At 42.0% G+C, this 15,409-nt stretch overlaps 1 protein-coding gene across 3 annotated transcripts in view; it reads left to right on the forward strand.

Annotated features, from left to right (window-relative positions):
* Positions 1–15,409, forward strand: part of ARHGEF3 (Rho guanine nucleotide exchange factor 3) — a 313,957-nt gene that overhangs the window by 71,176 nt on the left and 227,372 nt on the right. The window contains exon 1 of one of the 3 annotated variants that reach the window (XM_090283995.1): positions 2,416–2,508. The exons of the other annotated variants lie outside the window; for them this stretch is intronic. Within the exon in view, the coding sequence (XP_090140121.1) occupies positions 2,483–2,508 (26 nt within the window). The 5' untranslated portion in view covers positions 2,416–2,482. Of the gene's footprint in view, positions 1–2,415; positions 2,509–15,409 lie in introns of those variants that run through there. 3 annotated transcript variants of the gene reach the window in all.

Below are 15,409 nucleotides of genomic sequence, written 5' to 3' on the forward strand. Positions count from 1 at the left end.
TGGATGTATCAGGGCAAATTTCTTCTCCAATTAAGTAGGTTGTCTTTTCGTTTCATTGATGGTTTCCTTTGCTATGCAAAAACTTTTAAAGTTTATGTAGTCAATTTGTTTATTTTTTCTTTTGTCTCCCTTGCTCCAGGAGATATATCCAAAATGGTATTGCTAAGAGCAGTGTCAAAGGGTTTATTGTCTATGTTTTCTTCTAGGATTTTTGTGGTTTCAGGTCTAACATTTAAGTCTTTAATCCATTTTGAGTTTATATTTGTATATGGTGTAATGAAGAGATCCAATATCATTTTTTTTTTTTTTTGCATGTATCTGTCCAGTTTTGCTAGTAACATTATTGAAGAGACTATCTTTACTGCATTATACTGGGTTGGCCAAAAAGTCTGTTTGGTTTTTTTCTGTAAAATAAAAGACACATTTTTCATTTTCACCAATAGCTTTATTGGTTTGGATATTTTGAGAATGTCAGCTATCTCCCCCTTTTGGCTTGTAGTGGGTAGAGGCCAGGTTGCTGCTAAACATCTTCTAATGCATAAGACAGCCCCACAGCAAAGAATTATTTGGCCAAAATGTCAATAGAACCAAGAAACTTCACAAACCACTTTGACATGTTTGATCAGTCACAGCACAGTCTCCATACACTGCACAAATCTTATTTTGCATTTGTTGCATTTTTACCTTTCTTGAAATAATAACACATAATATACTGAAAACGCATATTTTCTTCCATCTTCAATATTAAAATGGCTGCACAAAAATTCACCAATTTTGATGTTTTTTAAAAAATGCACACTGATATGACAGCTGTCACAATACAATATAACAAAATTGTTTCAAATGAAGTTAAAGACAGCTAAGCACTACTAGGGCCAGAAAATACTAAACGAACTTTTTGGTCAGCTCAGTATGTCCTTGCCTCCTTTGTCATAGATTAATTGACCATATAAACAAGGATATATTTCTGGGCTCTCTATTTTATTATATTGTTCTATACATCTGTTATTATGCTAGTACCATAAATAGCATGACGTCTCATTTTGTTCTTTCTCAAGATTTCTTTGAGTGTTTGGGGTCTTTTGTGGTTCCATATAAGTTTTATGATTAGCTGTTCAAATTCTGAGATATATCACTGGTATTTTAATAGGAAACGCATTGAATCTGTATATTACTTTAGGTAGTAAGGACATTCTAACAATATTAATTCCTTAATCCATAAGCAAGATATATCCTTTCATTTATTTTTATCTTGTTCAGTTTCTTCTATGTCTTAATAGAAGTACAGGTACTTTTACCTTTTAAATGTATTCCTAGGTATTTTATACCTTTTGATGCAATTGTGAAGGGGATTTTATTTTCTTAATTTCTTCTTCTGATCATTCACTATTGGTGTATAATACTGCAACAGATAATTCTCTGTTGATTCTGTATGTTGCAACTTTACTGAAGTCGTTTATTAGTTCTGATAGTTTTTTGGTGGAGTCTTTAGGATTTTCTATTTATAGTATCATGTCATCTGAAACTAATGAGTATTTTACTTCTTCCTTGCCCATTTGGATGTCTTTTATTTATATGTCTTGTCTGATTCCTTTGGCTAGGACTTCCAGTACTATGTTGAATAGAAGTGGTGATAGTGGGCATCCTTGTCTTGTTCCTGGTCTTAGAGGAAAGGCTTTTAGCTTTTCACTTTTGAGTATGATGTTAGCTGTGGTTTTGTCGTATATATCTTTTATTATGTTGAGATATGTTCGTTCTATACCCACTTTGTTGAGAATTGTGGGGGGGGGTTGTTTTTTGTTTTTTTGTTTTTTTGAGACAAATGGTTTATTTAGTAATGGGGAGTAGAAAAGAATTCTTAATTCCCCTTCTCTCTTCTGATGACTGAACTTAAATGGTCAAGTGGAGAGCAGCACACAAGAATCCAAAGGTGTCTGACTTATGTGACTTGCAATTATTTTCTAGCTGGAAGTGCCAGCTGTTGTGCTTCCCAGTGTATCAACAGTTGCTACATTCTTTTTGTCTTCAGGTTTCATGGTAGGAAACATATATACTTCCTTGATGTAATTGTCATCTGTGAGAAACGTGGGGACATGGTGCATGCTCATGCCCCAGCCAGCTGTGGGGAGCAGCCGGTACTCCAGCATGGTGCAGAAGTACTCATCTATGAACATGACCTCACCATCGCCAGTGGCATTGGCCTTGGCCTTGGCCTTGGCCTATTCTTTGAAAAGCTGCCACTGCTGCATGGGGTGATTCAGCTTGGTGTAGGCATTGCATATTTCCTTACTCGTGACAACAGCTCAAAGTACTTAGTCAGACCCTCATTATCTGTGGGTGATCACTGGTGAATGTAGGATTGATGCATATCACTCCCAGGACCTCCCCAAAAACCTTATCAAGGAGCCTGGCTGTGGTTCGAGGTAGAAGACATTCTGGAAGACATTTAACAGCTTCTGCCACTGAGATATCATCAAGAATTATGCAAGTTTCTTCAGTTTCAAAGAGGTTAGTTTCTGGCAACTTTGCCCCATGGCTTTCTCAAGCTTTTCTTCTATGCTACTTCTCTGAGAGGGTGGCATGGAGTTAATCTCATAGGCATGGTCCTCCAGGCTGTCTGTGTAGCTTTGTGTAATGTGTTTCAGCATCCCTGAAATCATCTTCTCTGTGATTTCTGTGAGGTTGTGATAGTCAGTATAGGTCATGTGGAACTCACAGGTGGTAAACGCAGGATTGTGAATCTAATGACTTCCTTCATTCTGGAACTGGTTTCCAATTCTGTAAACCATGAGCACCTCATGGTAGAGTTCTGGAGCAATCTTCATATATAAATTCATGTCCAGCCCTTGCTGGGAGGCTTAGTTGGTTGGAGTGTTATCCCATACACCAACAGGTTATGAATGTGGGATTGATCCCCAGTCAGTGCAAATACATAGGTTGTGGGGTTTGATCCCTGGCTGGGGCATGTATGGGAGGCAACCAATAGATGTTTCTCTCTCACATTGATGTTTTTCTCTCTCTCTTTGTGTGTGTGTGTGTGTGTGTCTCTCATCAATAAACATATTCTCAGGCAATGATTAAAAATTTTTAAAAATTATGTCTAGCTCATTGTGGTAGGTGATAGAAAACTTGGTCACAGCCCTCCCTGGAAATGATGTTCATCTTGGAAGTTCTAGTCTCTAGGAATCCCAACTCATCCAAAAAACTTCTTATATATAAATTTCTGCCTCACAAAGTCACTCAGGATCAAGTCCAAGTATCTCTGACGATATTGTTTCCTTGTCTTTGAGGTCAAAGTGAAAATGAAGTAGCATATGCAAGCAAGGAGACAGCAGTGTGATCTCACAGAGAACGATGCTCAGTTCACCATTCTTGGTTTTCCCAAGATTCCCCTTATGTCTTCCTGATGCAATTTGTTATTGATAAGATAAATTCTTCTGATGTGTAATTCTGGGAATTAGCCATGACTTGCCACTTGACCCCCCCCTCTCCTCAAATGTCACAAGAGATGAGCTTTCCCCCAGGAGCTCTTTGGACATGAATTCTACTTGCCGCCTTCAAGGTGATGTCACTTAGGTGGTCCCCAGGCTGCAGGTGACTGTATTCTTGGATAAAGTGAATATGTGAGATGTCTACACGGAACCTGTGTTGGTACAAGTCTTTGCCATTGACCTTTAGTTGGTGGACTCCTTGGCTGTTCATCCTGTATTGGTTTAGGTCCAGGCTCTCTTCCTCAGCACCATAATATTGTCAGTGGTGTAGCTGGTGGCCACAGCAGTGGCCTGGCTTGGCTGTTTCTCACTGAGCTTCTGCTTGGCTTCCTTCTTCATGATCTTCTTCTCAGCTTTCATGCATTTTTTTTTTTCATCTTTTAAGCTCATTTCTTTTATGAGAAAGTGGCATGTCCTTTTGAAGTGCTATGAAAGGTACAAGTTGACCCAGTCGTTGCTCCCCCTGCCCCCACTGTGCCCAGGAGGTTTGGTGCAGGGACGCCCTAACAAGCCTTGCAGCAGCTTCTGTCAACATGGCGGAGCACTTGGGACTAGTGATCACCCCCACATTAGCTCAGTTGCGTCTCACCATCATCCACATTCACCTCAGTTCCCTGTGCCACAGCCATCTCTCCAGAGGGCCTGATTCAAAAGCTCTTGAGAGTCGTTATCATAAAAGGATGTAGAAATTTTACCAAATGCTTGGCCTGCATCTACTGAGATGGCTTTTTTAATCCTTTATTTTGTTAATGTGATGTATCACATTCATTGGTTTATGGATGGTGAACCCTCTTATACCCCTGATGTGAATCCCACTTGGTCATGGTGAATAATCCTTTGATGTATTGTTGAATCTGGTTTGCTAATATTTTGTTGTGAATTTTTGCATCTATGTTAATCAAGGATATTGGTCTGTAATTTTATTTTTTTGTAATGTATTTATCTGGTTTTGGTATCAGGGTAATGGTGGCTTCATAAAATGATTTTGGAAGCATTCCTTCCCCTTTGATTTTTGGAAATAGTTTAAGAAGGATAGGTATCAATTCTTCTTTGAATGTTTGGTAGAATTCATCTGTGATGCCATCTGGTCCTGGACTTTTGTTTCTTGGGAGGTTTTTTTTTTTTTTTAAAATTATTTTTTATTGTTTTTCTATTACAATTGTCTCATTTTACCCCCTTTGCTCTCCCCTGCTCCACCCCTTCCTAGTCCATCCCCATTTGGTTGTTATGTCTGTGGGTCATTCACACTAATTCTTTGACTAAACCCTTCCCATTCTATGCCCCCTTTTCCTCTCTCAGCTCCCCTCTAGTCACTGTCAGTCTGTTCCCTGTTTACATGTCTCTGGTTCTATTTTGCTTGTTTGTTTTGTTTGTTAGTTTCCTGTATTAGGTGAGATCATATGATATTTATCTTTCGCTGCCTGGCTTATTTCACTTAGCATAATATTCTCAAGTTCCATTCATGCTGTAGCAAAAGGCAGAAATTCCTTCTTTCTTTCTTTCTGCTGCATAGTACTCCATTGTGTAAATGTACCACAGTTTTTTGATCTGCTCATCTGCTGTTTCCAGCACTATTTGTTGGGAGTTTTTTTATTACTGCTTCAATTTCATTGCTAGTAATTGGTCTCAGATTTTTTATTTCTCCCTGGTCCAGTCTTAAAAGTTTATAAGCGTCTAGAAATTTATCAATTTCTTTTAGATTTTAAGATTTATTTGTTGTTCAAAGTATTCTTTAATGATCCTTTGTATTTCTGTGGTGTCAGTTACAACTTCTCTTTCATTTATGATTTTATTTTCTTGGGTTCTTGTATTTTCTTGATAAGTTTGGCTAAAGGTTTGTTTATTTTATTTATCTTTTCAAAGAACTAGCTCTTAATTTTATTTATTTTTCTACTGCTTTTTTAAAATTTCTTTTTTTTTTTTATTTCCTCTGTGATCTTAACTATTTCCTTCCTTCTATTTACTTTGGGTTTTGTTTATTCTTCTTTTTCTTGTTCCTTTAGGTATAGAAAGTTACCTTGTTTATTTGGGAATTTTCTTGTTTCCTGAGGTAGGCCTGTATACCTATAAACTTCACTGCTTTGCTGCATCCAATAAATTTTGAAAAGTTGTGTTTTCATTTTCATTTGTTTCAGGATAGTTTTTTATTTTTTGTTAGATTTCCTCTTTGATCCATTAGTTGTTTAGTAACAGTTTGTTTAGTCTCCACATATTTGTGTTTTTTTCCAATTTTCTTCCTGTAGTTGATTTCTAGTTTCATGCCATTGTGGTCAGGAAAGGTGCCTGATATGAAAATGGTTGGGAAAGGTGCCTGACATGAAAATTATATGCTCAGAAAATATACTCTTTAGCCCCTTCGTAGCAGACTCTTGAACATCTTTTTTCAGTTCTAACCACTTTGGAATTCAGTGATTCAAAAAATAATGATTGCATGTTTCCTATATGTCAGGTGCCACAAATATCCTGTCTGGTATTGTCATAGCTGTTGAGTTAGTACCTAAAGTAAGTTAAAATGAATTGATATGTTTAGGTTTTATTTTTACTTTTTGGCATTTCACATTACTCTTTTTTTTGAAAGAGAGAGAAAGGGAGAGAGAGAGAGAGAGAGAGAGAGAGAGAGAGAGAGAGAGAGAGAAAAGAGTGAATATCAGTGTAAGAGAGAAACATGGATTGGTTCTCCCGTACTTAACCCGACTGAGGATCGAACCTGCAAGCTTTTGGTGTATAGGATGGTGCTCCAACCAACTGAGCTACCTGACCTGGGCCACATTACTCTTTGATATAGTGAATATCATGAGGTATTACAAGCCCAAGGCTAAGAATTGATGCTGTGTGCACCAGCCATCATTCCTGCTAAATATCTTATTCTATTATCCTGGATACTGGAGAACATGGGAAGGAGGTACTGTATAGAGTTCTAGGTCTAACAAGAAAGACATTAAAAGATTACCCATGCATATGAGTGCTAGTATGTTGAGACAATTAAGGCTCATAACAATGGAAAAAACAAACTTCTGGAAAATGAATGGGACTGTTGAAGCTCTTTTCTCTTTCCGACAAATAATTTTAAAGAAATACTCATATTCTCCATAAAGTGGGCTCTTAAAAAACAAACAAACATGTTGACCTAAACTGTCCGTAAGTTATTACTTTAATGCATGAGCAGAAGCAGGCAGGAGCCAAGAACAGTGCCTGACTCAGCTTCATTCTAGAAGCGCGGCTGCCGGCCTTCTGTTACCACAGCTTGTAGAGTTCTACCTTGCCTTCTTGCCATGTATTTGTTTGCTTGTTTTTGCCTTTGCATTTTTATATGGAAATTGTGCCCAAGTTTTACTTAAAGCTTTGTGGTAGTATAAAAATAACATCAAATAATCATAACTATAAAAGTAACACGTGTATGTTTTTATTGAATATATCTATGATGTGCTTTTCTCCATGATCTCTGAGCCTTTTAATGAGAAATGAGTATTTCGCCTTCCCGAGTAGGACACTGAGGCTCAGGCAGGTTAAGCAACTTGTCTAAAGTCAGTTAATTACCAGCCTCTGGCCAGGATCTTCTGTCCCAGGTCTGGTGGTGTTGTTTTTTTTTTTTTTTAATTTGTTTGTTTGTTTATTTTTAGAGAGGGGGAAAGGAGAAGGAGAGGGAGAGAAACATCACTGTGTGGTTGCCTCTCACTCGCGCCCCCAACTGGGGACCTGACGTGCAACCTAGTCATGTGCCCTGACTGAGAATCGAACCAGTGACACTTGGCTCGCAGGCCGACGCTCAATCCACTGAGCCACAGCAGCCAGGGCTGGTGTTGTTTAATATGAGAGAGAAAATCACTGTTCTAGGGAGGCTGATATAAGACTTGTATATAGTAGTCCCTTTCTATATCATGGTTCACTTATCAGCCTCACCGTATCACGGGATTTTAAAAAATATTATATTTAAATATTTATCGCGGATTTTTCGCTATATCGCGGGATTTTGCGGTACTATGTATGTATGTTGTTAAAGTTATAAAGGTTTAAGAGTGTAGAATATGTTTAAGAACATAAGTAGTGTTTATAAAAGAGTGGAAAAGGTTAATAAGGGAGTGGGAAAGGTTAATAAGGGACTGGGAACAGTTTATAAGTGTATGGGAAGGGTTTATAAAGCCTTAAAATAGACATAAATACTAAAATAAATGTAAGGTTTCTACTTCGTGGATTTTCACCTATCGCAGGGGTGTCTAGAACGTAATACCCACAATAAGTGAGGGAATACTGTACAGCAGTGATTTTGGTGGAAATGTATAGATATTATCCTATTTTAGGGTCTAACAGTCTCTTTGAGCAGGTATTTATGCTGCGTTGACTTGGTGAATGAGCAGACTGTAGAGCTGGACTAAACTACAGAGGGCACTGAGGTTGCCAGAGGGCCTGGAACGGAACTGTTGATGCTCAAGGATCAAGATTCTTTTCTGTGATGTGTGCAGAGGTTGGCATCTGGGTGTGGTTCACACAGAGTTATCTTCTTCCTCTCAGGAGCTGGGACTTTGCCAGCTGTCTTTTGTCTGGCTCCTCCCCAATTACTAGAGAAGGGTAACATGGAATTACAGCAATATGATTCTGGGAACACAGTTCTTCTCCCACCCTGTGAGGCCAGTTCTGTGTCTTTGGGACACAATCGTTGCATGTGGCTAAGACACATAGGAGGGACACTACTTGACACTTATGTCATGATGTTGATATAGCAAGTGTTAAATGAAAGGCCCCAGGTATAGATGTTGGAGGTCACATGATCACCTTTCTGTTTCTCCAGTGTGCCATATACCCTGCCACAGGGCCTTTGCACATGGTGTCACCTCCACTGGGGATGCTTCCATCCCTGCCATTGTTCAGATCTCACTGAGCTCATACAAAGGTCCACTTTTTTCTGAAAACCTTCCTTAACGCTTGTACAAATATGTACTTAGCCTTGGTAAAATACCTATTTAACTAATTAATGAGAGAACTGGATGACTAAGGAAAAGAAAGCTGTTCTAAGAAGTATCCAGGAAGATATATGTATGTGCGCATGTGTGTATATGAATATATCCTGTTGCATGTATATATATATAGTTGGAGAAAAGAATGTTGGGATAAAACTACAAACAGATATAAACTGTTTAAGGTCCTACAATAAAATAACACTATAGCTTTTGGAATTATTTCTTAACCTGTCAGAAATTATTTGTAAATCTTTTACAACTTAACACCCTACCTTTAGAGAGGCTGGGCCACTGGGATCTTGCTCTGTCTGCATTCAGATCCACTGGCGTTTTCTGGGGGGAAGAAGGTGTCTGTCTGTGAAGTTGGGAGTCTGATCAAAAGGACAGCCTCTTAGAATGGGAATGGGATGCTTTTGTGGGCCACTCGCAGACACTTGGTCAAGTTACCCAAATTGCATGATTTCTCAGACGCAGAGCTATAGTGTTTACCAGACCATTTTAAGGTGACATTAAAGTACTCCAGCAAGAAAAGCAAGTGAGGAGTGGAATGAAATGGCCTTGTCCTTTCTCTCAGACCTTCTCCTTTTGTTTTCAGTTAAGATTAATAACGGAAAACAAACAAACAAACAAACTACAGGAGGTATTTAAGGCTGACACGCCGAGAGGCAGCACAACTAAGCCTTCCTCAGGAGGCGGATTGTTTCAGCTGCGGATTTCTAATACTGGCCAGCAGAGGGCCCTCTTCACCCACATTCAGTGCTGTTTTTCTCTTTGGAACTGTTCTCTCTTGAGGAGGCAGGAAATCTGCGTCTCTCCTGCCCTCAGCCCTGGAAGAGACTCACTTCCAGCTATTTGTAATTTAATTTTGAGTTCTCAAGCTGCAGTGTCTGTGCTGTTATTTTAACATTGGCACCTACTGTTGTCAAGTACCCAAAGCCCTAGGAAAGATAGATGAATTCTCCAAGGTCCTTTGAGCACAGGTTCAGACCGAAAGGGGGCCACATGGGCACAGAGTGCTGCACAAACACCAGTTAATAAATACTTGGCTCCAGATGAACATGACCTTCACATGGTCCAGGCCACACCTCCCATTGCTACAAAAATGAAAGAGATGGTTTCAAAAACAGAGTATTCACTGGCCAGACCTAGGGGGAAACAACATTGGGACACGCAGGAAGGACACTGTGCTTCCCACGGGGGCATTTTCATTCCTTCCAGTGGATTCTGTTTTTCCCCCTAACATATTTTTATTCCTATTGATGCTATTAGTAACACTGGTAGGTCACATTTATTGTGCTCTTGCATCAGCTGGGCACCATGCTGTGTTCTTAGGAGCATCGGTTGTTTTAACCTTAAAATCCCAAGAGGTGGGGGAAATGCTGAGTCTTCAGAGGCATTTTGAGGGTCAGACCCTTCTGAGGGTCACTTAATTGGTGAGGTGAGGGAGGATCCGGATTTGACTCCACACAGGAGTTGCCCAGACCATTTGTTGAGTCCCAGTTACGTGCTGGATAGTGGGGTGCAGACACAAGACACAGTGCATCTCTGGTAATTTTAATTCTGAATGTGTTGTTGAAAGAGAGAGAGAGAGCAAGGATAGAGATGTAGGGGTTGGGGGAGGGAGGTGGGTTCAGCTTGTCTTCTCCTTCTTTTCAGTTGGAGCAATTCTGCTTCTACCAAGTTGATGCCTTTGGTTTTGAGTAGGATTGGGTTTGACCTTTGGATTCGGTTACTGAAAATGGAGCAAACCTCCAGTGTAGGGGCTCCAGGGCAGGCCTAGGAGTGTATCCACCCCATGGCCCCTGGGTCCCTTCATCTTCCAGCTTTCTTTCCAGTGGCCCTTTCCCTACCACCTCTCTCCTGGACAACACACTTTCTTCCCTGGCTCCTGCTAAGCTTTTGCATTGCCAGCATCTGGGCTCAACTGTGTGGTAAGGAGGCTGTAACAAAGGGCCTGGAGCCAAAGCTCAGCTGCTGTATCTGCTACTACTGTGTACTTGCCTTGTGCCCCAGGTTCCTCACCTGTGAGATGGGGTGTTAACAGAATCTGCCCATCAGGTTCTTGTGTGGATTACCTGAGATGATGACACACAACTGGCCCAGAGTAATTATTCAATATCCTTGGGCCATTATGAGTATTCATTATTGTTAATATTGGATTGGCCAAGAACGCCATTGTTTTTTCCATAAAATAAGACATTTTTCATTTTCACCAATAACTTACTGATTTGGATATTTTGAGTAGGTGGGCTATCTCCCACTATTGGCTTCTAGTGGGTAGAGATCAGGGGTGCTGCTAAACATCTCCCAATGCATAAGACAGCCCCACAGCAACGAATTGTTTGCCCAAAATGTCAGTAGTGCCAAGAAACTTCACAAACCACTTTTGACACGTTTGATCAGTCACAGCACCTTCTCCATACACTGCACAAACCTTTTTTTGTGTTTCAGTTACATTTTTAACTTTCTTGAAATAATAAAGCATAATATGCTGAAAACGTTGCATATTTTCTTCCATCTTCAGTATCAAAATGGCTGCACAAAAATTCACCAATTTCGATGTTTTTTTTTTTAAATACACACAGGTATGACAGCTGTCACAATTCAATATAACAAAATTGTTTCAAATGAAGTTAAAGACAACTAAGCACTACTAGAGCCATCGGACAGAATAACCTGAATGAACTTTATGGCCAACCCAAGATTATGATGGCTGTCACCATTCTATTTTTCTCTTTTATTTTTCTCCCAATATTCTCAAGAGAGTTCACCCTCTTTTCTGCTTTCATTTCATCCTCTCTCATTCACTCCTCCTCAGAGCTTGGCCAGCTGTCTGCCCCACCCCCGACTACTGTCATGAAATAGATTGTCAGTCATCTCCCGAGAGCGAAGCCGTGAGGTGGGCTTTGCACAGTCTGCATCGCAGGCTCCCCTCTCACAGCATCAAGCCCTGGTCCCATCTTCTTCTGGACCACTATTTCTGCTTGTTTACCAGCTCCCCATCCCTGCTCTCAGGTGTACCCCTCCCCAAGTCCATGGCTCCTGGCCTCTTCTGTCACTGTAGTTTCTTGCTTTTGGTCAGCCCATCCACATCAAGGCATTCCCTTTGACCTCAACTACAAATCCCAGCTCCCCGCTGCTTGCTGGACCTTTCTGTCTGCACCTGGCAGGGATCCCCAGACTTCGTATGTGTAAAGCCAAGATCCAGACCCTCCAAAGCTAGTCCTGCCTCCTGATTCCCACATGGCACTCTACCTTCTGTGTCAACAGCTGCATCGTTAGTGAATCTCTGTTGTCCTCAATCTATCATGGTCTTTCTATTTGTATACTATGGTGCTCAGTTTTGCCTCTGTCAGAAATTCACTGTGATGTCATAATGTGGAACGCTTCTAAAAATTACAGTATTGTCTAAGATATATATATACTAATTATAAACCATGTGCCTTTTTAAAAAAAGCATTGTCTTTGAGGAAGTTTGGGTGTACTGGCCTTTTTGCCAGAGAGCGACCTCAGAGAGAGGCTGCCTGTGGGGCTGCACAGATCTCGGGTTTGGGTTACAAATGCAGCCAGGAAGGGGGCCTTTGACTCCTGGTTAACGTTTCCATCCAAGCCGGTGTGGGACCTAGAAAGCTGTTGGCTAAATTATCGGGGAAGGTAGAAGGAGCAGGTCCACTTTTATTTCCTGTGACCCTGTTCCCAAGTGGTGAGACGTCCTTCAGGGAGAGATGACAAAAAGAAATGAACCATTGATGCACACAGCACCACACATGAATCCCCGTGTCCTATGATGAGTGAAAGCCATCAGATGTAAAAGACTGCTTGCTTTCTGGTCCCCCTTCCTTGACATTTTGGAAAAGGCAAAGTTACAGGAACAGAAAATGGAGCAGTAGTTGCCAGGAACTGGGGTGGGGAGGAGGGCTTGACTACAAAGTGGTATGGGAGGGACTTCTGGGATGATGGACGTGCATCTTCATTGCGGTGGGGGTCATACACTCCTGAGTGTTTGCCAGAACTCACATCTGCACACAAAAGCGAATTTGACTGCATGTAAAAAAGTACATTTAAAAAAAGTAATTAATAACATAAATAAAATATGGGCTGCTGGGCGGGAAGACAGAACATGCCGTCATCACCCTCCAGCAGGTTGGTTCTAGCCCAGCGGTTCTCAACCTGTGGGTCACGACCCCTTTGGGGGTTGAATGACCCTTTCACAGGGGTCGCCTAAGACCATCAGAAAACACATATATAATTACATATTGTTTTTGTGATTAATCATTATGCTTTAATTATGTTCAATTTGTAACAATGAAAATACATCCTGCATATCAAATATTTACATTATGATTCATAACAGTAGCAAAATTACAGTTATGAAGTAGCATCAAAAATAATTTTATGGTTGGGGGTCACCACAACATGAGGAACTGTATTAAAGGGTCGCAGCATTAGGAAGGTTGAGAACCACTGTTCTAGCCCCTGTTTTACAGACGTGGAAACTGAGGCTCTGGCCTTTGGGAAATGGTGGGGAGAAGATTTCTTTCTCTTCTCTACCTTCACCTCAGCGCCTCCAGGCCCTGGATGCTGCTCTGAAAACTGAGGACTAAGCCCTCAGGGGGTTGGACTGGTTTCTACCCTCACAGTCTAGAATTCTGGGAAACAGACATGGATGAGTAATTCCCAGCGTGGTGGGAAGGGAGGATCAGAGAGGAGGGCCTCGAGGAAGGAAGGGATGAGGGGAGGTTAGTGACAGCAGTTGTCCTTGAGCAAATGAGAATTCAGTCTGAGGGCACTGGGAAGCCCAGGCCAGCTCCACACGCCCCCACTTCCTGTCTTGCTGCTGGGGCCTTAAGTGGTGGGGACTCCTTCTGTGCGTGCCCGTGTGTGTATGTGTGTGCGTGCGTGTGTGTGTGTGTGTGTGTGTGTGTGTTACATTTAATCCACTCTGCTGGTGATTCATGCATCCCTCATAGACTCTAGCACCTAAATACAATCTGTTAATAAGTTGTGTCTGGTGGAGCCTGGGGGCATTTGTAACTGCATGCTACTCAGTGGTTAATGATCTCCTGAGCACAGCTTGGGAAACAAGAAATAACTTGCTGCTCCTCCCGTTTATTCCCTGCTTGCCAGCCCGTATCACCTTCTGTGGTTATCTTGGTCATTCCCTTGGTTGGTTATTTGTTAAGGGCCCATCTGCTTGCACATTTCAGGTTTGCATGGTTCACTCCCTCACTGGCGCCTGGTGCCCAGGAGCACTCAGAAAGCATTTAAGAGGCAGGAGGACTGCATGCAACTGTTCCCAGCTCTGTGTCCTCAGCGGTGCCCACTCTCCCTCTCAGAACCTCGGTTTCCTCCTGTCTCTACAAAGGAGCTGGCCCTGAATTCTCACTGCCCACCCTGCTAGTCTGGGGAACGTGCCTGGAAAGCAGCCAGGTGGCAGAGACCCGTCCAGGGCTCCCAGGAGCAGTGAACACGTCACGTTCCCAGCGGCTGTGCTCTGGTGCACGTGCTGTTCTGGCTGTTCCAGGGGAGAGGACGGTACCAGCACCCAAGCAGCGTGCTTTTCAAGGCAACTATTTTAGTTTGTATTTGTTTTAGAAGATTTCCTTATGTTTCTTTGTTTTTCTTTGGAAGCATTCATAGGCCAGTGCTGAAAAACTTACCATCTTTTGCTCCAAGAGAAATATAATTTCCCATAACATTTTGGATTTCCAGGATCCGAAAGGCAAGCTAATGTTGCTTTTGCTGATAGTGGAGGGGGCGGGGGTATCAGTCATTATGGGGCCACCAAGGAGTTCCGCAGGATCGCTGTCCACTGTGGCAGGCCTGCCTCGCCGCCCACCTTCCTCCCCCGTTTTCTTTTCCTCCTCCTCTCAAATGCACTCTGAAAGCCATACTAATTCAAAATATTATCCTTTCCTCTGTGGGCCCTTCATGTTGAGGTATCTATAAAAGTCCAGAGGATGAATATTCACTTGGTTATAGTTCAGTGTTGGCAGTTAAAAATGAACTTTATGAAACAGAAAGTAGAAAATGCACAAAGGGATAAAAAAGAAGTTCTACCACTATCAATATTATAGTGTCATTATGTAACTTTATACCATACTTTAAAATTTAACATTTTAATATAATCATTTTCTCGTGACATTGGCAAATTAGAAATTGCAGTTAAGGGTCTCAGCCCCTCCCTCCTGCCCCGAAGCATACGCAGCACCCCCTACCCCACCCCTGTCATGGGTCCCTCCACTCACCTACCATCCATCCATCATGGATTGAGGGCTCCCTCTGTGTGGAACAGGGTTAGATTCCAGGTAAACAATAATCAGTGCGGTCAGGGAGCCCTTAACTAATGGAACCAGAGTGAAAATAAACACACAGGAAGACAGTAGATCACAGGGTCTTGGGGCCTGCAAGCTGCCCGTGCACTGGCAGCCCAGTCTCTGACTGTCTTCCATCGGTGACGCCTGTCTGCATTGGGGGGCTGGATTTAAACAGTGGATTTGGCGTTTCCCTATGGAAAAGGCAGCCCAGTGTGTGCTCAGAACTGTGGAACCTGCCCAGAAGGGTTAACTGAGAGGCTTATGTTAAAGAGTGCAGGGATCTGTTGTTGTTGACAATAGTCAGTCTGAGAAAGAGATGTTGAACCTGTCCCACTTGCTGAGCCCTCGGAAGGGGCTGTAATTGCCATAGTCTTTGATGCTGGAAATCAGGTGGTTATTTGGAGCACCCCAGGCCACTGTTGGAGGCAGAGGGAAATTTTCAGAGGGTTTCCTAGAAAGCTTCATTAGCATAGCAAAGTCTGAAAGCATGTACATCAGGCCAGAAGGCACCAACTCTATGTGTGACAGGGACCAGGCAACACCTGAAACCAGTGGCCAGGGTAGTGCAAGGAAGGAGAGGCAGAGATGCCAGGAGCCCACACCCCACCTGAAAGAGGCAGATGCCACTCAGCCCCAGCTGGCCATT

This window comes from Furipterus horrens, unplaced genomic scaffold (genome assembly GCF_987537825.1).
Source record: "Furipterus horrens unplaced genomic scaffold, mFurHor1.1.pri manual_scaffold_7, whole genome shotgun sequence".
In the NCBI taxonomy this organism is placed as follows: Eukaryota; Metazoa; Chordata; class Mammalia; order Chiroptera; family Furipteridae; genus Furipterus; species Furipterus horrens.